The following is a 25,252-nucleotide window of genomic DNA, read 5'->3' on the forward strand; positions in this document are numbered from 1 at the left end:
CCCACCGCCGGACACGTGACGGCGCGCGCGAACGGTCAAGCGGGAGAGCGGCCTCCTCCCCCCCCCCCCCAGGCTTGGCGTCACATGACGCGCTTCTCTGCCCTCCCCGCTCCGCCCCGCCTCCTCCCCCTCTACTCCCCGGCCTGCTGCTTGTCACGTGCGCGGTGCCGGCGCGCGCGCTGCGCACCTCTTCGGCCCGTTGACGTGCGGCGCGCGCAGCGGGGCGGGCGCCGAACGGCTGTTAACGGTTCTAACGGCCGTAACGGCAGCGGCTCTGGCGAGGGTCGCTGCCCCCCGGCGCGGGGGCACCTCGGAGGCAGCGGGAGCGCCCAGCCCGCCGGGCGGAGGGGCCGCAGGGAGCCTGCCGGGGGATGTCGCAGCGGCCGGGTGAGGAGCGCTTGGCGCGGTAGCGTGCGTGGCCGGGTCGCACCCCGCCGTCGCCAGGCTGGGCGTCCCCTGCGTGGGGCTGCGGGCGCCTCCCGCCCCTTGCGTTTCCGTTAGGGCGCTGTGAGGGCTGCGGTTCGGCGTGGGCGGGAGCAGTCGGCGGCGGGGAAGCGGCTGGAGCGAGGTCAGGGCGGAGACCCCGGGGAGGGTCTGTAAGGCTGGTGATACCCATCCGGAGGAGGAAAGGGTCCTTCTCACGAAAACAGGGCTTGGTTGGGGGTCGTCGTCCGAGTGACTTGGCGAAGCTTTCTCTTGGTCCGCCTGTGAATTTCTCCCACACAGCTCTCTGGAAGTCTCTCTTCCTGCTTGGCGTGGCTCACAGTGTTCTTACAGGGCTTTTTTTTCGGATTCATGGTGTTTCAGTTCATCCTTCCCTTTGTTGTCCGTTTCCTGAAGGCTGAGATCTAGCGTACTGAAAAAGCAGGGCTCTCAACAATTATTTTTCCTCACTGGGCTTTATATAAACAATTAGTGTTTCTTCGGTTTTTAATACAGTTCTTCTAAATTAAATATTAAAGGAATATTTACTTTTTAAAAGGAACTTTCAGAGTTCTAATTTAGGCAATTTATGTGATCTCTAGGAAAGCGTGTTTACTGACAAAAGGTAAAAAGGACTTTAATTGTTCGAAGTAGGGATGGGGTTATGAGAAAAAGATGCTAAACATCGTGAATGGAAATGTGTTTGGAGCACAAAGTTTTTTAGCGACAACAATGTTTAGAAGATGCAATAATTCTTTAGAGCCTTAATATGAATGTTTTCCTTTGAATGCCTATCTCTGTATGCATCAGATTGGAATATAGGTATTGCTTTAAAAAGTGTCTTGTCCTGAGTGAATGGCTTGAGTAAGTTGCAGTAATGGCTCAGCTTAAAATTAAAAAAAAAAGAGAAAAAAGAAAAAGAATGCATACCGTGATTTTAATTACAGTTTTGTTACGGTGGGTGGATGACTGTCATCCTACTAAGGGTTTTTTCCTATGGCTAAAACAGTCTTACGTATTCATGTATGTGGTGTTTTTTGCTTGCTTGTATCTCTTTCAGCTGGTTACTCAAAGCAAGTATGAGGTCTGGTTGTCAGTTCTTAGATCAGCAGGTTTTTCTTTCCCTGTATTGCTCATAAAAGGCATCCAAAAATAAATCATGCAGAAGTTTGAACACACAGATTTTGTCATAGAAATCTTGCCTTATGTAATGTCTAAGGAAAGTAAGTTAAGGCATGTGATTTCAGGGAGTGCGGTATCTTTTTGTTCGCAGGGAGAAAGCCACAATAAAATCACTTGGTTCACACATCTAATTAATGACAATAGTATGTATTGTTTCCCTGTTCTTTCTCAATACTGAAATATGAGATTAAAAAAGCAAACATAAACTGGAGAAAACATAGGGAAGATTAGTGTTATGTCTAGGATTTGACTCTTTCTTGGTTGAGGTGTACTTAAAATTAAAAAAGGATCCAGTGTGCCAGTCATTTTGTGTTGTTCTAAAGCCAGATATCCCAGCTTTTGTGTTCTCACTGCTGTTCATAATTCCCCTAGACAATTAGGAGAAATGAAGGCCTGAGCTTGCAGTTTCTTTCTGTGCAGGAGTAAGTCTGCCCAGCTAGAATAAACTGCAGTGTGGGAGCCTGAGGAAAGAGTGAAACAAACAAACATGCAATTGTGTTCAAATAGGCTTTACAAATAAGGGGATAATCTTTGAGGAGTTAACTATAGTTTTTTGTTGCGATGACAATTGGTACTGTTTTCCTGGTAGGATGTTATGTCAGGCTATTGTTCTCTCCAGCATGGATTTGTGTAGCTGAACTATAAACTCTGTAAAACTTTATCTAAAATCATTTAACAAAACATTCTGTAAACGCTGTCCCTTTTTTTTTTTTAAGGCAGGGATTCGTGTTTGCCTACCTGTATCACTGAGGATCAGCCTGCACGCTGTTTCTTTAGAAAACAAGCTAGTGAGAAGTTGAATGCATAGGCAGCAGTTTAGCATGGAATTTTTGAAGGGCTTCTGTCTCTGAAAGCATGTGGCTTTTTTAATTGTGAGCAGATCTAGATTTTTTTCCCTGTTAGTAACTGCTCTGAGTTCAATTACTTTTATCACAATATGTGGCTAGTTCAGTTCCCTTCTCTACAAGTCATCCTTTCTTGCTTATTTTTAGCCTCACTGAAATTCAAACAATCATCTTTGTTTCTGTTCCTGATTGTATACTGATATTGTTGGAAAACTTCAAAGATGTCAAAGCAGTTAGAAGAGGTGTTGTTGATGTAAGCGCCCTCTGCTGGTTAGTTCTGCAGTAGAAATAAAGCTGGATGGTGTATAGTTGTTTACCACTGAATCATGCAGCAGAAATGAAAAGACAGTTAAAAGCAGTGACATACAGTGTTTCTAAAAGCAACTATCTACCAGAGCGCCAAGTTTAAGCTTTTGACTTTTATACTTACAAGGCTTTTAATTGCAATTAACTTAAAATCTAGATGTTGGTATGTGACAGATACTCCTTAAAACTGCTGCTGCCATGTTGCATACAGAATCTAAACAATAACTTGAGAGCTAATATATTGAAACAGCTATTTGCATACAGATTAAAATAACTTCATTACTTTGGACTCCATTTGGTACGTTTGCTACAACATTGCACTTACAGACTTTCAGTTAAGATGCAGTCCTTGCATAGTATGTAACACAGCAGCGTCCAGGCCGCTACGTGATTATCAGGAGAAGTAAACAATAACCTCAGCTCTCTTATTGATGCAGTACAGGAAGGGTGAGTGAAGGACACTGTGTTTCTTTGTGCCACTGCTTGCAATGACATGACTGAAGTCTCCTAGATCAGCCTTTCATAGCAAGGATTTGCCCAGAAGAAACTCTGCACATGTCTTCCCCCCCCCGCCATGTTCAGACAAATGTTGCTCAAGGATGAAGTTGGAGTATGATTGGTGTGAAAGGTCAGTCACTATATTGCAGAGTGTCTACCCTTTTGGACAGTGTGCAGTATGTCTTAGAGGATGCTAAAATTAATTGGGTTTCTGTTTTGATAACACTGAGTAACTTTACTGTCATCTCCATTTATAGTACTATATATAAATACCTTTTTCCCTACTGTAGACCTTTTTTTCCCCTCCTGTGGCAACTAGAACTTTTAGGGGAAAACTAGGAAAGTGGCTAGGGTTGTTAAGGAGTCCATCTTTAGAGAGGAAAAAGGTGGTGCTTATGCCTAGGTTGGGCATTTATTTTCTGTGGAAAATGGAGAATAAGTAGTTAAAACAGCTTTCTATGCACAGTTAAAGCGAAGAAACAGTAGTCCATGTATAAACTCCAGAACTTTCAGGTTTGTATGTTATTTCACTCATTTAGATATAAGCATAAACAAAAATAGCTGCTGTTGCTACTATAAAGGTGTTGCAACTGAATGATGGTAGGTACTCCAGGAAATGGCAGCATCTAAGGACAATAGTTAATATTTGTAGAGGAGGGGAAAAGATTGTGCGTTTGGGGAGAAACAATACCTGTTATATAATAGGCAAGAGGTGTTTTCTGTTTGTTTGGTTTTGGTTTTAAGGACTTTTGTTAACCTTTATTGGTTGCTAAACCTGGAGAGACTTTAGGATTTATTAAAGAAACTAACCTGCCAGTGGCAGATGAGTTGTCATTTAAAAACCTTTTGGGGAAAACCCTTGAAATAACTTAGTAGAATTGTAGTAACAGTTGAAAGTGGAAAAATGGAAAAAGCATTGTTTTAGATAAAGCAGTGTTACACCTGTCAAAAATTGTAAGGTTCTTCATATGTGGATGGAGTTCATTGCTCATGTCTTCAATCTGGAAACTCTTGTGTGCTTGAAAGCTTTTCTTTTATCTACTGGTACTAGTTTGTCTGACAAGATATTCAGTTGAGCTTTGAGGTATGGGAAATGTGGTGTAACTCGCATAGGTTTTGTCAAAGAGGAGTGGTTAACTGAGTCATACAGTAGTAGAGAATAAGCCAGGAGGATTAAAGACCTAGTGCAGAGGTCAGAAAGGGAGAGATAAAGTAGCACATTTTAAACTGGTTACCTCCAGACCGGAAAAGGTTCTCAGGGTGCTGTAAAACTTGATAATGTTAATTTACTAGGACATCCTCCATCAAAATAATGTTTTGTTCTCATGTGTTAACAGGAACTGTGTTGAAAGGAACTTCAGTGAAGAAAATATTTTTCTTAACATCCAGTTTATGACAGGTTTATGCCTTGGCAATTGTGTATTATATGGGGTAAATTAAGTAGGTAAAGTCAGAGGGCACAATTACTTGGTCTGCTCAAAAGAACAACTCATCGCTGTCTCCGTTTAATTGATTGATAGTGTCATATGTTAAAAGACCTGCCAAACTGAGGTAACAAATCTTAGCAGCTAACTAGCCTGAGTTTGTAACTGGACTAGAAATTAAGAAGGCTTAAATGCATTCAAATCTGTTTAGCTTTGTAGAATGTGCTGTGGCCTTGGCATCAGGAAGACTTTCAAAAGCTGTTCTACAAATACATCTGTTATGAATGTGCCATCTGGAGACTTCAGGTGTTTTCAAGACCTACTTCAAATGTGAAATGTAGAGTGAAGAGAGAGGTGCTTGTAGAGCAGAGCTGGGTTTGTTGGAGCAAGGTTAGGAAATTTGATAAGGAGACAAATCTGGGGTTTTTTTGTGTTGGGTTTTTGTACACATACTTCCACTGTGACCTCAGTGTTTCTCAAACTTTTTAAAAATAATAATAATAAACTCACTCCTTCCAAAAAACATCTTTACTGAAGAACCTATATTTTAGGATTGACTGCTGGTCTTGAATAGCTTTCTGAAGCCATGTCTTGGTTGTCAGCACAGTGTTGAGAACCAAGCCTCAGGAGCAAAAGAAAGAGTCTCTCTTGCATTCTCACTGTTGTCCGTATCTGATATGCAGGCATCATCGAGAAGCAGCCTGACTTGAAAGCAACAAAGCAAAGAATAGGGGGATGGGATAGGACTGGAGCAAACAAATGAAAAGGAAAGAGTTAAATGTTGATGAAGGGGTGGCATCTGGATAGCGACTGCATTTCTTACCCATTGAATGATTCCTTAGCTGCCTTTTTTTTTTTTTTAAATGGTTTATTGTGACTTATATCATGTTGCTGACATTCTGTGGAATTCTCTCCCTAGTGCTTTTCAGATAGTACAAAACTTGCTGATACCCCTGAGCATGCATGGATCATAGATTGTCAGTGGCAGAATCCCTTCAGGGTATGAGCAATGTTACAATTTTTATGTGCAGGATTGAAGGCGTAAATAAGCTCTGTAGGTTTGTGTTGACTGTCAGCTTTGTTCTTGAGCTAGTGCAATTGCCCTGAGGAAACTGGGAGAAAGGAGCATTGTGGAAGGATGGATTCTATACATCTGTGTTCATTGACAGACAATGTCTATACCCAGTCATGTTTCCAGCTTTTAATATGGTCTAGCTTGTTTCTAAGTAACAGATTATGACAATTTTACTTAATCACTTTTCTCTGATGTGTTTCACTGCTTAATTGTACAAACTCATTAGCTTATCTCATGCTTTTGTGCTCTCACAAATAGTTTTTGACCATAATAACAGCTTTTGATTACACAAGAGATGGCAGATTTGGGTCTCATGCTCAATAGCCCCAGCTTTATTTTTATTTGCAGGTTTCACATATAAATCAACAGCTTGCTTACGTGGCATGTACAAGTTGTAAGACTACAAAAAATTTCATATAGAATAGAATGTTATACTTTCAGAGCCACAACATGTCTCTTCTCTCATTTAAAGGAAATTATCTTATTGCCTGTAGATGAAAGTGCAAAATATACTTTTAATAAGCTTTTGGTTTTATTACAGCAATGTCATCTTACTTGTAGAAACATCATGACACACAGCGGCATCATGGTGGATGTAGGCAAGTGGCCAATATTTACCTTATTGTCACCTCAAGAAATAGCATCTATTCGGAAAGCATGTGTATTTGGTACATCAGCCAATGAAGCTATATACATAACGCACAATGATGAGGTAAGGCTGTAATAAAGTGGAACACATACTTTACAGTTAGTTGTTTTCAGAGTCCACTGAATACTTGTAAATTAATAGCTTCTCAAAAGCATTGTGTGAGATTTGTATATTTCAAAATATGTTGGATGTACTTGTATTTTTTTTTTAGCCTTGTATGGGCACAGTATAGATGGAGTGTTTAGAAAACGTAGAAATTACAAAGGCCACGATGGATTACATGCACTTTTGAAGAGAGTCAGAATTCAAAAGAAGTTGTGGTAGCTTGAAATTTAGTGCAAGCACTCTAAATACGAAGATACAAAATGAGGTTATGGCTTGTTAAGTAACAATGCAGCAGAAGATTATCTGTGGATTTTAATGATTCAGAAACTCAGTGTGAGTTAGCATTGTGCTGTTGAAAGAAAACAAACCAGATGTTCTGGGATTTATAAATGAGAGGGTTTCTTGTAAGACCAGGTAGGGTAGGATTATTTTTTGTACCCTAAGTCCTATCAAAGCTGCCTGTAGGATGAGGCTCTCACAGTACAGCTGTGGTTGCTCTTTACAAACTGTTTTTAAAAGAAGGTGGTGTCTTCCACTTTCACAGTTTAATACTTTTTATAGTACAGTTCCTGCAAATGAGAAGCCTAGCTCCCAGGCCTGCATGGATCTGAAGAATTCAGACTCATCAGTTAAATTCCAAAGTGTCCCTGTGCTGACTCTTGAGCTTGTTAACTTCCATGAAGGAAGTCTCTGACCCTTGAGAGTACATGGCAAAACTCTGTCCTGACTTTATGAAGACCTGGGTATTACCACATCTGTGCATTCCTGAGTATGAATCACTTGAAATGAGTATTCCTCTGTTTTTCAGGTATTTGTTTTTGGACTGAATTGCAGTAATTGTTTGGGAACTGGAGATAATCAGAGCACAATAGTACCAAAGAAATTAGAAGCCTTATGTGGAAAGAAGATTTCCAGTCTCAGTTATGGAAGCGGACCCCATGTTGTACTTTGCACTGAAGGTAGAAAATTAACATTTAGTATAGAAACATAAGTTACAGATTTTAAGTTCTACTTGCATAACAAGAATGGATTAAGGTGTAATTGTATTAACTTGTTAATTGGTTAATGTACACTAAGGGGTTCTCATTGGTCTTAAGTGGAACTAAATGTATTTTGTAATAGGTAAAGTAAGTTTCCATTACATTTCCATTATGTGGTAACTGTAGAGTTTTATTCCATCATTTATGACATACTCAGTCTTACCTGTACACTTTCATGTATTTCCACAATAAATCTAGAGGTTATACTGTGATATACGTATATGAAAGTTATATACAAAGTACATAATTTTTAATTACACTGATGATTCTTGTAATAGTTTCACTATATGTTAATGTCCTTTCACTTTCATGTTGGCATTTGCTAATTTCTTGGAATTCTGTCTATCTTAAGTTCCTTGGAATTTTTCGTGGGTTTTATCACAAACTTAAATATTTTTTGCAGATGGTGAAGTGTATGCTTGGGGACATAATGGTTACAGCCAGCTTGGGAATGGCACAACCAATCAGGGCATTACTCCTGTTCAAGTTTGCACAAATCTTTTAATAAAGAAAGTGGTGGAAGTTGCTTGTGGCTCTCATCATTCCATGGCGTTGTCGTTTGATGGGGATGTAAGTTGAAAACTGTTCAAACCTCTTAATCTCCTTCTTGAAGTGAATAGTGCAGGTAACCTTGCAGTCTGAAGTTCTCTCTTTCTCTGCAGTGTAGTTACAACATAACCTTGTCTCCTGCTGCCTCAAACTAGGGTGTCCTTTTCTTCAGAGCAGACTTGAAAACAACTAAAAAAAACCAAACACCCCACTCACAAACCCTAACAAAAAAACCCCAACCCAGCCACAAAAACAAGGTAATAAAAGGCTAGTAAACTTTTGTGTCTTTCATTTGTTGTATGTCTTACAGGGATGAGACCAGAAAGCTGTGCGTTGTACAAACCATTCTTTCACCTGTAAGGTGCAAAATGTAACAATGTTATTTGCTTGCAATTCTGTTATGTAAGGGGTATATTGAGTTGTTTGTGTTCACTGGTTAGCCTTTAGTCTGTTTCTTGTAGTCTTCATGATTTCCACACCTGTACTGTGAAAGGATGTTGCTCTGCACACCTCTGAATACCTTTGTGTGTAGCTAATGAAAGAGCACTTGGTTTATATCCAAGTCTCCTTTATGGTATTTGTTGACATGGCTTAAGGCTATGTGTCATGGGAAACATGTACAATTAATTTCCAGTTAGTCAGACTTGACCTGTGTGTGTGTGTATCTGATTTGAGTTGCGTGTTACTGCATGGAGGAAAGCCTGGTTTCAGCTCTGCTTTAACAAAAGAAGAGTTTTAAAATTAAAACCTTCCGAACAATGAAAATGGAAACTACAGTTCTTTCTGTCCTGGTAATCCGAGCATGTCTGTGTTATGATTCAGTGTGGAGTCATAGTGCAACAGTAATACAAAGTAGCAAATCAGTATTTTGAGGGTAGAAAAGAGACACTGTATTGATTTAAGTGATCTGTTTTGTATCTGGAGGAAGAGCCTACTCTTTGGAAAGTTCTTCATGCTGTCATGTTTGACTTGGTTAATCTATGAAATTTGGTTTGTGTGTGGGAAGGCAGGTATTAGTTCATGTATTAGTTAAACTAGTGCCAGCTGCTGTGTGGCAGCTGCCTGTGGTGACCATGCTGTCTCCTGTAATAAAAGTAACATGCTTGACATTTCAATGGAAGCAGGGAAGTTTCTTTGTATTTACCATGGCGCTCGCTGGCCATTGTGGCTAGTTAATGTACTATAAATCCATCCCTAGTGTACCATGCAGTAGCTTAGTCTAGTTGTGCTCTGAGGTTTTACCTACCCGAATTGATTACACGGAAAGCAGTGAAATGTGTTGAGTACAGTTTTATTCACAGAAAGATTTGGCTGCAAAAACCCTTGTGTCTTGATATATCTGGGGTTTCAGAGAGGCATTGGAGTTGGAAGTATTCATGAAAATACTTGGCATAATTGATTTTTGCAATTAGTTCAGTGCAATTTTAGTGCAGTGCAAATTTTAAAAAACTGGTATCTTGATGATAGGCTTAAAGGACTGCAGACATTCATGCTTGTCTGAGAAAGGAAACTGATTAGTTCTTTAGCATTTTGATCTACCTTCTGAGATTCTCTACCTTAATTTTTTTTCTGTGTTATTGAAATTAAGATATTTTATAGAGCATCTTCAAATATTTAGTAGGAATCAAAGATTCAGCAAATACAAGTAACAAAAAGCAAAGCACTAATGCTTTCTTTTGTTTGTATTAGACATGGTAAATGAGTTGTGTCGGTGGGAGGTTTTTTGGTCTTGTCTTTGGTGGTGGATTTTTTTGGTCGATGTGTTTTGTTTTTTGGGGGTTTTTTTGGTGGCAGGGGAGGTGTTTGTTTTAATGACTGACTTTGGTTTGGTGTTGCAGTAAACAGGTGGCTTCTGGCACCAAAGGATGCGCAGACTTCACATTAGGGTATCTCTCTCAGTGTGCTTTTACTGACGAGCATGTCTGTGGCTGGGTATTTCCAAGAGGACAAACTTTTTAACTGCATGAAGCACCAAAGAATGAAATATCAGACATAGTTTTATGCCAAGCTATTGGTGTGTATGCACATAATAAAAATTAACAGAACTGAAAATACAAAGCTGTAAATATTTTTTTTATATAGCAAACTGCTTCCCTGTCTTCTGGCCTTTTAGATGAAAGGAACCAATATTTTTGTTTTTATTATTATTAGTTTGCCACTGGCATACTTTGAACTGTCAGAGATGGTGCTTTTTTGTTAATGCTATTGTGTAACACAGTTTTGCGACTGTGAAACACGGGCTGACAAAACCGTATTCTTTCACAGCTCTCGAAAGATATAAAAGATGTATGATGAGTGTCCAGCAATAATTTGGTTTACAGTTCTATAAAGAAAACTAAATAGCTGTAAATAGGGGAGTTCAGCTTGTCTGGGAAACAAATAACACTCTGGCTTGCATTCCTTTTTCCAACATCGTGGAAGTCCACTCGCTATGCTTTTTGTCTTATAGTCTGACTTATATTTAATATGGAAGTATGTTTCTTTTGTTTCCTCTTGTAGTCAGATGTTCCAGTTCTGTAGCACAAAGCTGAAAAAAGTGCTATGTTCATATTTGCTAGATCAGACCTATTGCTGTTTATAATTTTCAGCTGTTGAAAATTAATTTTAAGCATTTTAGCTCATTAAATAGGATAGTTTACCCAATCTGATGCTGACTACAGTACGATTATAATTTATTACTATCATTACTATTATTAAGGCTTTGTTTGTTTTTATGGACAGCTGTACGCTTGGGGCTATAATAACTGTGGTCAAGTTGGATCTGGATCTACAGCAAACCAGCCAACTCCTCGCAGAGTTTCGAACTGCTTACAGGGTAAAATGGTAGTTGGCATTGCTTGTGGTCAGACCTCCTCCATGGCTGTAGTAAACAATGGTGAGGTAAGCATTGCTGCATTCTCACGTTCTCTCTCTGTTACCCAACTTACAAGGTTAATGTCTGAACATGGAGAAATGCTGACATGCAGTGCTCAAGTTAGAGTTATATTGGTAGAGATATACAGAGTTATATTGATAACTTCTGTAAGACCAATTTAAAGAAAACTCTGCAATTAACTGGAGATGCTGTCTTTAACACCAAACATTCCTTCTTAAGGCAAAGACTATAATGGAACATAATTCTTACTGAGTCTGCAGCTACAACAATTTGAACAGTTGTATTAAGCACGTCTGTCTTTCTTATTTCAATAGATTGTTTAACATATGTCTTAGATTTTTGAAAGCATGCACAATTAAATAGTTAATCTTTCTGCAAGAATACGCTGACTGGTCCTGGTTCTTAAACACATTGCTTAATTGCTAGCAACAAAACCAAACCAAGCTTTTGCACATTGCCCTAGTATTGTGCAACTGTTCTGTTTCACATAAGTTTATGGTGCTATCTTGCTGTAACCTCAATTTTACTACATTTCACCAAACTTGGAGCATAGAATTTCTTTGTGACTGGAGGGACTGTAAAAGTCCCTGAGGTTGAGATGAACTTTCATTGTATATACTTTTGTCTTGATGTGTTCACCATAACAAAACTAAAGGAAAAATTAGAGCTAAACTGTGGACTTCAGTTTAAACTGATCCAATAGCTACTCAGCTGATCAGAATAACTAATTTCTTGTTTTATTTAAAAAAAAAAAAGAAAAAGTAATAGGGAGAAAGGAAGGTGTAAAAGTCAACTAAAATGTTGATGCTATGGGAGAGGTTTTGGTGTATTGTAATTTATTGCAAAATTTCTAATACTTCAAAGGCAAATCTATTTTAGAAATCTTCCTTAAAAGGTAAATGCAGGATTGAAAAGTTGAATACAGTCAGTCATTGCAGTGTATTTGATATCTTTCAGCCTTCTCTATATTGCTCTTGAAATAGTGTACAGTTTTTTAAGATGATGTACTTTTTTGACTTGTGCTTGATACTAAGTCTTAAATGTTCTATACTCCTACAGAGGAGTGGCTTAATCTTGTTTTCCTTTTGCAATCAGGTTTATGGCTGGGGTTACAACGGTAATGGTCAGCTAGGTCTTGGAAACAATGGCAATCAACTAACACCATGCAGAGTGGCAGCATTACATGGTGTGTGTATACTCCAGGTATGTCTAACATGGAAATGAAAATGCATTCATGTTGCTAGCATCTGCTAAAACTGTATCTTTGGAACCTTACACCTGCTTCTATACTTCACAGTTCAAATACTGATTTTTTTTTATTTTATTTTTTTTAGTCCCAATGGATTATATTAGGTTTATAAAAAGTGCAAGCAAGCTGTAAAATACTTGCTTTTGTAAATGTTCGGAATGATTTAAAGTTAGCTACTTTAACTATAAGTAAATTATGCTATGGATACAAATTGCATCTTTGTTATGAAGCTGAATGAATAAATGAAATGCACTAGGCAAAGGCAAGAAATTAAGGGGAACAAGAAAACCAAGATGTTCAAATTAGAGTCTACATTAATATCCTAATTAGCCCTTCGGAAGTGGGGGGAGAGGGAAAATGAGTCATGGGTGTCGGTTTGGTTGTTTGGTGGTTGTTTTGGTTTCTTTTTTTCCCCCAAGAATGAAACTGAAAATTGGTATTTTCTAGGTTTTTAGTAAGCTTCTGTGGAGTTCCATGTGATAACTTGGGTTTAATGGTTGTTGGCTGTTGAACTGCAGCTCTCATAGTTTGTATGGTATTCAAAATACCAAGTTCTCAAAGTATTTCAGAGTTGCAAGACGTGATGATGAAGTTTGGTGTCCTTCGTGTGAAGAGTCTGCAACTGAAAACAAGTAAAGGCTAGGGAGACTTTGCAAGAGAGCAATAAATTATTTAGGATTAACCAATGAACACTAGATTAATGAAGTTGGGACTTTTCCAGTACTTACAATTAACATATTTTGTGTTAGCTTTAAGTACTGAGAAATAATACATTGTAGTGCTAAATGAAGAATGCCGGTGATATTTAACATCAGCTAGACTAAGGTAATGTGTGTGATAATTTTGTTTCTTATCTCTGTTTTGTTTAGTAGTAATGCTTATACATTTACTTACAGATTGCCTGTGGCTATGCGCACACACTAGCACTAACAGATGAGGGTTTGCTCTATGCCTGGGGAGCTAACACTTATGGGCAGCTGGGAACTGGCAATAAAAGTAACCAGCTAAGCCCGGTGCAGATCATGATGGAAAAAGAAAGGTAATCTTGCTGAAGCTGTTTCTGGATTGATCAGTCTGAGCGTGTGTTATGCAGTCGCTAGCACTGGAACCATGCATGTTGAGGGCTTGGTGGATTGTTTTTCTATTGCTAATGTTAAAATCATAGGAAAGGATGGTAACTTACTGTTTACAATAGACTAAGTGCTTTTTGCTCTCTGATTATTGAAAGTAAACATACTTTGTATTTGCCTGATACTGAAAGATAATGAATGACTAAGTGTTAGGCTATTCTAACTATGGTTCCTTTGATTAAAAATTTGGAGCAATGAAATCGATAAGCCAAGCTTTTAAGCTCTATTGAGGCCTACATTAAAAAAAAAAAGAGGGGGGAAGGAAGTGCCACCTTTGTAAGAAGTGACATGTGAAGGTAAAAAACCAATTTTCTGAAAGGCTGACAATAGCCAACCATGAAAACAGAACTCTATTTGCAAGGTTGCTAAAGCTAAGGGCAGATAATATTACTTTTATCAGTGGTACCAGTCAGTAGTTTGTAGTTTCTTAGCTTCCTAGATTCACAAAAGAATAACCCTAACCCTTGTCAACCCTTTTTTTGGCACCCTTGTCATCATCATATTTGGGATGGCTCTTCTGTTCACCCACAAACTTGGACCTCAGTTCCATTCTCTGGACCCATGTGTATACTGACAGATCAGTGTACCTCAGTTTGGAAACCTCTTAGTCTATAAATCCCTTAACCTGTAAATGTCTTAATTTGATATCTCCCCTTAACTAGAAAACATTTGTGGTTGGTTTTTCTCCTCCATTTCTGAACTATCTTTCTGGCAAGTCATTCCTATTTTTTCCTGTTCCTCAAATTTAACATTAAATTCAAAGCTGCACAGTACTGAGTTTATTTAAGAGCTTAAAAAAATGGGTGGGGGGAAAGAAGAAAGGAACCATCACAATAGAAATCATTGAGGCGAGGCTGGCTTGTCTGTGAAGGAACTGACACTAGCAAAGCAAAATTAAATATTCTTTAAAAAAGCACTGGAAGAGAATGTGTATGTTTGCAAATAGGTCAACTTTGTTTTCTTAGTGATTTATTTCTTGAGTGAACTAAGAGGAACCGTTGTATTTAGAATTGTATGTGAACTCAAGCATGGGATTAATATAAAATAGCATTTGTTCAATGACTAAAGGAGGGAGAAAATATCATAAAACTTCTGCGTGGAATCTAAGGGAGTGATATAAGTCACTTGAACTTACTCATCTTGCTTGACTTGGCTCCCTTGGAAACACTGCTATAAGTGGGTGAGCTGTCATTTCCCATGAAGCATATTAATGCTGCTTTTCCTGGTCCTTTCGTTTATCTAACTCTTTCATCATTTATATGTAATGCTGGTGACAGTTCCTTAGGAGGTGGCATTTGATGCTGTCTTGAAGGATATTGCACATATAGCTTGGAAGGAAATTTTAGATTTTATTTTTTGTTAGCTTGGAGGAACAGTTATGAAGGTCAGCTTCCTGAATTTTGATGTTAAGTATATGCTTAATATGTTATCCTGTATGTGTACTGTAAGTATACTGTATGCGTACTATACATGTGTTATAGTACATGTTCTACTATGCTTCTTAAGTATAGCATAGTTACTCTAAAAATAAGAATCTGTTCTGCTAAGGAAAGAAAGTTTGGGGAAGGAAGTAGTTTAGGTGGATAGTTATGATGGACAATAAGTTGTCCCTAAAATAATTTGATGTCTCACACAGAGGTGCTGAAAGATCTCAATGTTGCATAGCAGTTCATAAGTTGATAATGGTGTAAAACAACACATTAGTCTTTTATCTGCCAGAAATTATCAATACATATACTGAAAGTGATTGTAGATTCTTTCTGTGTTTTATCTTGAAGTATTTTTGGCACTTAAAATGTGCCCTTTGTGCTAAGAAAGCTTTTTGCCTAAAAAGCTAACTCTTCGTGGATGTTGTTCTGTAAAGGAATAAACATTTTGATATGTATATTCTTAGACTGCTTGGAAAGACATTTATTTGTTCCAGTTGATCTGTTTCCGGCACAAAATCATGAAATCCTCTGATGCGTTTTTAGCATGGAGAAAAAACAGGAAAGCGTACCTTTTATTTTAAACTAACTCTGGAACTTCCCCTGGTTTTTGCTTATCATGTGAAGAGACACTGCAAATGTCCTTGTGGTCTTTTTAATGGCAGGGTGATTCTTCTGAGTTCTCGTAATATTTCAGATAGCAAGATAGAAATTGTATGAGCAATGGGAGAACAGAATAGATAAGTGTGCATCAGCAGCTCTAATATTTTAAGGAAGTATGTGAGGTGGGTGAAAATACTATACAGACTTTATTTAAAAAACAACTATAGCTCTTCAAGAATGTGGAGTTAAGTGCATGTATTCACCTCTCCACAAATGACGCACTGTCCTTCTTGCATGCTGAATCTCAGTGTCAAGGAAAGGAAACTTAACAGCAAAATAAGAAGTCAGAAATACAGGCAGTAGGTCAGTCTCTGTCTAAATACAAAAAACAGATTAAAGGTGGGGTAGAAGGGTTTCTTAATAAAGGATTTATTGAAAAATACATAGTATCTAAATCTCAAAATGCCAGAATTTTTACAACATCTGTTTGAAAGAAGTTCTGAAAAAGGCTCTCCAAAAATCTTAGTAGTATAACTTTCCTGTCTGTTCCCTAATAGGAAGTTTCATAAGCTCCATAAGCATTTCTTCTTGAGAATAAATGTGTGCATTGGTTTTAAAGGGGAAAAACAAAACTGTGTTTTGCTTCATCCCTTTCCCATGGTTATGGAAGAAAAGGAGGAATGTCAACTGATGAGAATGACATAATTAAAGCAATATCTGATTACAATAAAATCTACAAGCAATGTGAAAATGCCATTGCGGTTTTTAAATATTGATCCATTCAAAGAGTATCCTATTCATGCAGGGGAAAGAAAGAAGTACAGGAGTGTAGATGCATAGGTTGGTTGGCTGTTATTTTGGTGAGGCATTTGGAAAGTCACTTGATTCTGTACCTGTAAGTGTCTTACAAGGTTTCTTCTGTTTCCAGGGTTGTGGAGATTGCAGCCTGCCACTCTGCTCACACGTCGGCTGCCAAGACCCAGAGTGGCCAGGTGTACATGTGGGGCCAATGCCGTGGGCAGTCAGTGATCTTTCCCCACCTCACTCACTTTGCCTGCACTGATGACGTGTTTGCTTGCTTTGCTACCCCTGCTGTTATGTGGCGACTTCTATCAGTAGGTGAGAACAAGCTCCGATATGGCAGCCAGTGCTGTAATCTCTGTGTACGTTTGCAGTGGCAGAATGATTCCTGCTTTAAGGAGAACTGGCAATTAAAACTAGCTCTTTTAGCTAGTTTTTTTTCTTCTGAAGAAAACAGTCTACTTCAGCAGCTAAGGATCCAGAATACAGTTAACAAGATTGTATGTTTGCCAGTAAACAACTGGAGAGAACCCTGTTTTACCATTGCACTGTGAATATTGTGTATTTCCTACATTTGTATTGTTTGAGCTCCAGCTCAGGACTGGGAAGGACTCCTAGATCATTAAACATAACTATTTTTCTCTTGAAACTATTCCTACTTGGAAGACTGCTCCTGATGCTTGTTATTTTGGTATCTAACAACTTTGAATTACAAGTGTTTTCTCCAGCTTTCCCTCCTCAGTATTTACCCTTCCAATATGAATATGAAGGAGTGAATCTCTCTCCTGTTTCATGTTAGGGAAGTAAAGTAACAGAATTCCAAGGTTTTGTTTTGTGAGATGATTTCTCTCAACTTGATTTAGTTTGACTTTCCCCAAAGACAGACAGACTTGTAAATAATAGTCACTGTATAACAAGACCCTAATATAATTGTTTTCTCTGTTGCAACTCTCTTCTTACACTGCCTTGGGTTACACTTTGGGATGCAGTCTCTGTGACCAACAAATAAGCCCAAGCCTTTCTTCTTGATTATCTTTGATTCACATGCTGCTTATTTCACCCCAAATATGCTATAAAGTGCTTAGCTTGCACTTAACTTGCACTTCCTTGAAAACATAAAGGTGTTTTCCTGTTCAAAACATGAAGATGTTTTCATCTTAGATATGCCGCTTCAGCTCTCAAGATTATTTAGGAGATCTAATCTGTTTTCATATTGACAACAGATCCTAACTTTAGCCCCTGTACAAAATAGGTTTTGTGGAGGGATTACATCCTAAGTAACCTTTCTCCAGACTCAGACTTTATCTTTGCATGTGGCTTGTCCTACCTAGCTTCTCCATCTTAACTTCTCATTTAGCATGTTATCACATTTATAGAGGTCCAGATAACAGCATCTCATCTATAGAGGAAAACTGAATAGTTTTACTAAAGAGAGGGAAGATTAGCTTGGAGTGATCTGCTTCTGGGTAAATCCAAGTCTTGTTTTATCCCACTTCTCACTTTCTCCATTCTCTAATCCTCTGTGATATGTGTTAGTCTTGCCCTCTGTAGAGGTCTGATGGTTGTCCAGGTCAGTTGCCTTTTGCTAGTAGCAAAGGCTGTTTAAATGACATCTCCCCAGTTTCAGTACCTTTCAAGTTCTTGATTTTTTTATGAAGTATTCCCAGACTGAGTATAATAAGGTATTTGAATTCTGTACCTGCATTTTAATTCCTCTTAGCCTTTTGGGGTTCTTCTCCTCTTATTCTGATAATTCTACTTACTGAATATTTAAAAAAAAAACATTAATTCTGGGGGCACTTTTAATTTCCATTTTCCATATGCGTTTTTTCCTTCCCCACCTTTTATTCATATAGGTTAAAAAAACCCATTTTTTCTTTTATGTTTTTTGGGTTTTGTTTTTTTTTTTTCTTAGTGAGCTCTTACTCTGCATAAAGGTTATTGTTCTACTTCCAGTTATGATGGCTCTGCCAAAAAAAGGAATTAGTCACTCAGGATTGGCTGTGGTGAAGTACAAATCTGCAGCCTTTTTTGAGGAATGAACTTAAGGTATTTGGAGTGAAAGCTGATCTACAGTATAGCTTAAGCTAAGCTGATGACCTAGAAAAAAATCACATGAGCAAATGGAGTGGGATTGGGGGATGGTGTAGTTAGCCCTGATGAGATGCAGGTTCTGTGGATGAGCCGTGTAAATTGGAGGAGTGTATGGTCTTTTGTGGGACAAACATGACTTGTCTGTTAGAGCAGTTTGTTATAGCAATATTTCTATTCAAATATTAATTAATTTAGCTGTCCCTCATAGTGAAGAGTAATTTGTAGATTGTATAGGGATGAACAGTACATAGTCCTGTGGGACACAGGAGACAGGCCACATCCCATTATAGTGGAAATCCACTTATTTTTCTTTTCCATACTTTGCTTCTTAGAAGCCATGTGTTTTGAAACACACTTCTAAAATGCATCAATGGAAGCATATAGTGCTTCTATATGCTTCTAAGCCCCAGTAGTGGGTTAAATTAGATTTTCTAAAACTTCAGAGTTCATGCTTTACCACAAGCCTTAGCCAACTTGTGCTGCAACTCTTGTATGATTTCTAGAGACACAGAATGGGACCTCTGTGGGACAAGTGCCATAGGCCTTAATATAAAGAACTGTCGAAGAGCTGTGATATCTCAACTTTAATCCACTTCCAAAATTGTACGCCATGTCTCAAGTGAGTTGCAGGTGATGCTGTAGATTCCTGTTACCAGCAGTTTGCAGGTTAGCTGCAGAGACCAGTTTGCAGGTTGCTGAACTGACCCAGCGCTAGCCCTGAGCTGCCAGGAGGCTGGCAATTTCATGGGTGGTGCCCAGGGAGAGAATGAGAAAGGAAGTTCTCCAGGTACTTTCCTTGGTGTTGTGCTACCTCTGTGCAATGAGCTGGAACAGGAACTGCTGCCCACTGCTGCCTGTAGCTGTTGTGGGGCAGTCCTTGCCAACAGGAAATGGTATTAGATTAATTCAGTCTTCCCATTTCACCGCTTAAGCCAATGTTGCCCTGATACTGACCTGTTTTCCTTGACATGCTCTTAGTTGAGCTGCTTGCTTTAGTTAGTGATGTGTTCCACTTACGATGCTTAACATGGGGTTTTTGTTTGTTTTAAAATTGTTTCTGTAGAGCATGAAGACTTTTTAACAGTAGCAGAGTCTCTGAAGAAAGAGTTTGACAGCCCAGAAACCTCAGACCTAAAGTTCCGTGTGGATGGAAAGTACATCCATGTCCACAAAGCTGTTCTGAAAATCAGGTAGTGGTCACATTTCATAGTTCTTGTTTATACAGAATAAACTCTTGGTATCGCATTTAAAGGGCGGGGGGGGGAAGTAAGGGGTAGGGAGGGACCCCTTAAACCTGTAATGTATAGCATCTGTGTATCCATAATCACTTTAAGTGAAGTGATTGTTAAAGGAGTTGAACCAAAACTCTGTCTTCAAATGGTCCATATTCAATTTTCACTAAGCCTATTTGTTGTTCCCAGGGTAATAAATTCTGTTAAGTTGGTCTGATGGCAATGTATACACAGATGTTTCTGTAGCGTAGATCAAATAAGAGTTTTATCCTGATGCACAAGTATAACAATGCCCACAGTATTAGGAAGCAAAATGTGGACCACTGGCTGTGATGGGGTATGGTAAAATATTTGTGAATATTGCAGAGTGCCCCAAACATGTATTTCAAGGGGACTGTAATATGATGTTCATGTGTACATATAATAGTGTTCCAGATGATGTCTTTGTCTCTTAGGTGTGAACACTTCAGAACCATGTTCCAGTCATACTGGAATGAGGATATGAAGGAAGTGATAGAAATAGACCAGTTTTCTTATCCTGTGTATCGTGCCTTTCTTGAGTACTTGTATACAGACAGTGTTGACCTTCCGCCTGAAGATGCAATAGGTATTGCTTATGGTCCAATTACGTTAGAAAGCAGCATCCAGAAAAACTGAGAGAGGGGATGCAGAATAAATATATTAATACAGGCTTCTAGTCTAGCCTATAATGCATTTTACTGGTGATTAATTAAGCTGTCTTTAAAATACTGTTGTAGCAAACTTACTGCATCAAAAGTTGTGCATATTTAGAAACAAACTATCAGCAGTTTTTTCAAGATTGGGAGAGAAACTATTTCTCTGGGTTAAAATACTTTCATATTTTGCTAAATTGAGTCAATTATTGTTTAGGATAATATGAAAGAATCTCAGCAGATTAATAGGGGAAACTCAGACAGCAGAGCAAAGAGCAAGCTGTAATTCAAGCATAGATTTTTATAATGGTAGCTTTTTGCACGTGTTGTGGAACTGTCACAAAACAGGCACCACTCGCAAGCAGTTAGGTATGCAAATCAGTGGAACAGCTTGCGTATTTCTAGAGATTAACAGGATTGCAGCATGAGGTAATAAAAGGCCTTTCTTCCTGTGTAATGGTAAAATACATTTTTCTGAATAGTGACCTACTTGCAAAAAGCATGTTATAGACATATAGAATACTGCATACAGAATACAGATGCAAACTGTACCCCAGGAACATAGACCGTTGTTGAAAGAGCAGATATCATTACAAGTGACTAATACAATGGCATTTTAATTGCAGGGCTTTTGGATTTGGCTACTTCGTACTGTGAAAATAGACTGAAAAAACTGTGTCAACACATTATCAAGAGAGGAATTACTGTGGAAAATGCATTTTCGTTACTCTCTGCTGCTGTGAGATATGATGCAGAGGTAAACTTCTAAACTTCAATCTCTTAAATAGGTGGCTGCTTTCTGACTTAAACTACGGAGAAAAACAGCCCGTTATATTTTCATATAAACTCTCTCTCACTTACTATCAGATAATACTATTTGCCATTTTCAGAGTTTGAGAACATTGGAATTATAAAAACTGTATTTGCTGTGAGAGATACATATCTTTATTTTTTCCCCCGTAAACCAGTACTGGGAAGGTGAACCAGTACACAGGCATCTAAAGACGACTTAAGTCCCAGGCTGAGACTCAGTATCTGTAAATGTTTGCATTGCTTAATTTCATGGTAAAAGGTTACGACGCTGTGCCAAGCTTCATGAATTACTATTTCGGGGGGGAGGGTGGGGGGGGGTGGGAACCTATCAAAAAATTTTTGAGGATGAAAACACTAACTCTGAAACAAGGGATGGGTTTAAATACAAAGCAAAACCCGTAACATTACGAAAAGCAGTCTTGTAAGCCTTAAGTTACTTATTTATAAGGTTGTGTGGTGTGTGTGATGTCATATGGTGGTAGGTTTGGGGATTGAGTGCACTGGGGTTTGGCTTTTTTTTTTGTTGGCAGTGTGTCTTTCTGTTGGCTTTTTTTGTTTTGTTTAGCTACAATCAAATACACTTTCAGTCTTCACAGTTTGCTAAGGAAATGGCAGGATAAGAACTGCTTTATGGGCTAATAAATTTTGAAGACAGAGAAACAGTGTGTGAAAAGGGGGGAAGGCTAGCGAAACTTCCCTACTGCATTTCACCACTAGATAGATCATTAACATGCTGCTTCATAAACTTAATCAGGAAGTATTCCTGGGCTTGCTTCGGCTGTTAGTGTTCAGCATAGTATCTGTGCATCATGTTTGCAACTTTGTGATTGGTTAATTTTTAACTTGCTACTTATGCTTATAAAGCAGTTTTGGTACTCAGAAAATCAACTCATTGCTTTTTCTTGTACTTAATATCCAGCAACTGGCATGCAGATACCCTAACTTATTTCAGAGCCTTGTAGTGTGTTGCTTCTTTGATATACCTTACCCAAAGAGCTGTTTTAGTGTCTGACCTGCGGCTTCAGCTTTATTGTGAATAACTATTTCTTTAGTGGGAGTTCATGGAAAATAGAGAGATTTCCATATTTTAGCCTTAAAAGATTTTTTGCCGGGTAGGTCTTCAGTATGTGATTGATGCTGCTTGTAAAGGATAGAAGAAATCCAGTTCCTATGTCTTGGCTGTACCTCACTAGCTAAATGAAGTATAGAACCATAGGCTTAAGTGCTACATCAGGGAGAGAATGGGTGAGACTGAGGGGTTGGTTTTTACTAAAAAGTGGTTTTTACATGCAGTAATGCTAGATGGGGGCTTGAAATTCCTTGGGTGATGTAATTCATTCAAGGGACTGTGCGTCTGGACGACAACAGTTAAAATAAGGTGCTTCACTAATTTAAAATACCTCCATGACATGAAACTCTCCTATACTGTCTGTCTTTTGGTGATTGACTGAATTGAGGTGGCTAGAATTAGGTCAGGTCTGGCTTCTTATTGTAGCTTTTAAAATAATCATTGGATGTACCTTGTGCCTTTATTCACTTAAGTCTGTATTAACTACAGTTTGCTGGGAGTCCATCCATCTGCAAATGAAATTCAGCCTTTTTATATACAGAAATTTAAATTTTCCAAAGTTACTTACTAATACTACAGTATTTCTTTTTATTGTATGCTTCTGTTGCATTGACTTGGAATATGAATTTTTTTTAATAAAGCAGTGCAAAATATTGCAATGTGTATGATGTAATTTTGTTTAAAATGCTAGTTCATTCTGTTATTTAAAAAAAGAAAACCCTCAGTGTTCAGTTCTAATAAGCTTGTCTTTTTTCGTTGCACAGATGCCACACAAGTCAAGATCTGCAGCTTCAGAATGCCTGGTTTTAGGCCAGGATATATTTTTATACTATTGTTGTGTCAAGAACTCTCACTGGCACACAGTTGCTCTAGCTTTCAATATTGACCTTAAGTGAAAACATGAATATTAATCAGTCTTTCATACCTGATGTGGCTTAAAGAGTTTGCAAATTTGTTACACCTTACTGCAGCGTCCAGTTGCTGAGCAGCTAAGGAAGGGTGTGTTCTCACGTATAAAGTACTAGTCCTACAAACTTCTAACATAATGAAATTAGAAAAAGGGTGGGGAGTTGCTGTTTTGTAAGGGCTGCAGCATCCTCCTCATAGCAGCTTAGATCTGCACCACAAAATGCAGATTTCCTCTTTAAAAGAGGAGTTGGAAACAATCTGAGTGATAAGTGTTCTGTGGTCAACCTTACATTGACAATGACCTTCTCCTGTGGTTTTGTTTTTTGGGTTTTTTTGACATCCTTTCTCTCTGACATTATGTGGGTGCAATGATAGTTGTCTGCTGAGGCTTTTCTAATCCTTAAATAGAAGGCATTTCCAAGTAGACTCAAATATCCAGAGCCCACTTTCTGCAAGAATTGCTATGCTGTATTGTGCCACAGTACTTCTTTTGAATAGTTTTTGGGACATCTGTGAAATACGTTGTAACATGAGTCTGTTTCTAATGCACAGAAAGGCCTTCTGGTTGAACTGTGCTTTACAACTACCCAGTTAGCATACGCTTGCATTGAGCCCTTAGCTAAGTAGGAAGTCAAGCAACCTCACGTATAGATTTGAGTTTATGTTTTGGAACAAAAGAGCTGAATTTTCTTAATCCACAGTCTTGATTATATATCATTACCCCAAGATCTTCTATTTGTATTGGGTTTTAATAGCTGTCAGTGAATGCAGATGAAACTCTTCAAGTGGGGAAACCTTTAAAATAGATATTGCTCAGAATAGCTGATTTTTGTGACTGACTGCAGCTATATAGTGAGAACCAAATTATAGTTACTTTTCCCCTTGTAATCATGTGATATGGGTAGAATTACTATTTTCTGTTGCATTTACATAGTGACTGCGTGGGGAAAAACATTGAGAGCCACTGGGTTAATGTGTTTGTCTAATTCTCTGCAAAAAATAAAGAACATACAGGCATTTGTGCCTGAATGTAACTTTCTGTGACAGAAGCAAAGATAATAAGATTTCTTCTTTTTTTGTTTTGTTTAGGACTTAGAGGAATTCTGCTTTAAGTTTTGTGTCAATCATTTGACGGAAGTGACACAAACTACAGCATTTTGGCAAATGGATGGTCCCCTGCTAAAGGAATTCATTGCTAAAGCCAGTAAATGCGGAGCCTTTAAGAACTGAAATGAGGCTGTAAGTTACGGGTGTTTGTAGGGTTTTTTGCAGTTATAAGGATGTCATAACTGTACAGGTAAAAGCCAGTGTTATCTGGTCTCTTGCACCAGAAGATGTGAAAGGCTACAGTGAAAACAAATGTTTTCTGTGCTCAGGAGTGTAAAAATGTCGAGGAAAAGATTCACTTGCATTTAGCAAACCTGGATGGTGGAACCAGCTCAAGATTTTGGACTGAGAGAGGAAATACTGCAGTGTGCTAAGGATGCCAGACGGTGTTAAGGACTTAGCTGTTTAGCCTAGGAAATCTCAGTTCTAGCACCACCTGTTAATATTTCCAGTTTACTTTTGGGGGTTGGAGAGTAGTCTGACCTGAGCCACTGAATGATGTCACTTAAATCGTTAACTCCCTGGGATTATAGAGAAGCAAAAGGCATGGATATCTTACTGCATTTGCATGATTGTGAATGAATTTGCCATTTGCTGTGCGTAATTAACCAAGTGTGTTCGGTGCTTAAAAAGTGTGCAAAAATAATATATCCTCAAAGCCTATGCCAAGTGAGTTGGAAGAAAGGGGTTACTAGCAAATCTAATTGGAAGTAAACTTCTATATTTGGGTGTACCTTAATATAAATTGTAATGTGTACTTTATGTAATCTGTTCAAGCAAGATTTATAATGGTTAATTGGAAAAATTCCCTCTTTGGTGACTTAAGGTTACACTGGTTCCCTTGAAGGTGAAGGGATATACTGTTCTGAAAGTAGGGGTTTTGCATTTAAGTGTTGTATAAATTTAAACTACATGTAATAAAATTGACTTTTTTGTACCTGTTCACTAGCAAGCTTCTTTGGCCTTTGAAGAAAATTGCAAGCTTTTTGTGTTTACATACAGCATGTAAGTTCCTTTATTAAAAACAAACAGAAAACCCAAAACCAACCCAACCCCACAGACCATGTATTACTGAATCTTACTGATTTCACTGTGCTTGGCAAATACTTGTCATCTCAATTTCAGAAAACAGCAAATTTATTAATTTAGAACCCAGTGATTACAATCTGTGGA

At 38.3% G+C, this 25,252-nt stretch overlaps 1 protein-coding gene across 2 annotated transcripts; it reads left to right on the forward strand.

The window, feature by feature from the left end:
* Positions 1-360: 360 nt before the first annotated feature.
* Positions 361-25,007, forward strand: RCBTB1 (RCC1 and BTB domain containing protein 1). 2 transcript variants are annotated; one of them, XM_059835576.1, is made up of 12 exons: positions 361-387; positions 6,295-6,465; positions 7,316-7,466; positions 7,951-8,117; positions 10,818-10,976; positions 12,067-12,174; positions 13,117-13,259; positions 16,309-16,499; positions 19,339-19,465; positions 19,963-20,114; positions 20,808-20,938; positions 24,062-25,007. In XM_059835576.1, the coding sequence occupies exons 2-12, from the start codon at positions 6,322-6,324 to the stop codon at positions 24,200-24,202; spliced, it is 1,614 nt and encodes a 537-aa protein (XP_059691559.1). In that variant the 5' UTR covers positions 361-387; positions 6,295-6,321; the 3' UTR covers positions 24,203-25,007. The 2 variants fall into 2 exon arrangements, with proteins under 2 accessions (XP_059691559.1, XP_059691565.1); XM_059835582.1 differs by lacking the exons at positions 19,963-20,114; positions 24,062-25,007 and having other exon boundaries at positions 20,808-20,886.
* The last annotated feature ends 245 nt before the right edge of the window (positions 25,008-25,252 follow it).

This window comes from Gavia stellata, chromosome 1 (assembly GCF_030936135.1).
Source record: "Gavia stellata isolate bGavSte3 chromosome 1, bGavSte3.hap2, whole genome shotgun sequence".
Taxonomy (NCBI): domain Eukaryota; kingdom Metazoa; phylum Chordata; class Aves; order Gaviiformes; family Gaviidae; genus Gavia; species Gavia stellata.

Excerpts from the sequence above, each read along its gene's own strand:
- RCBTB1 (XM_059835576.1), top strand. The coding sequence starts at position 6,322 with ATGACACACAGCGGCATCATGGTGGATGTAGGCAAGTGGCCAATATTT. Across the intron at positions 20,115-20,807 it reads TCCGCCTGAAGATGCAATAG|GGCTTTTGGATTTGGCTACT; the intron begins GTATTGCTTATG and ends TTTTAATTGCAG. Across the intron at positions 20,939-24,061 it reads CTGTGAGATATGATGCAGAG|GACTTAGAGGAATTCTGCTT; the intron begins GTAAACTTCTAA and ends TGTTTTGTTTAG.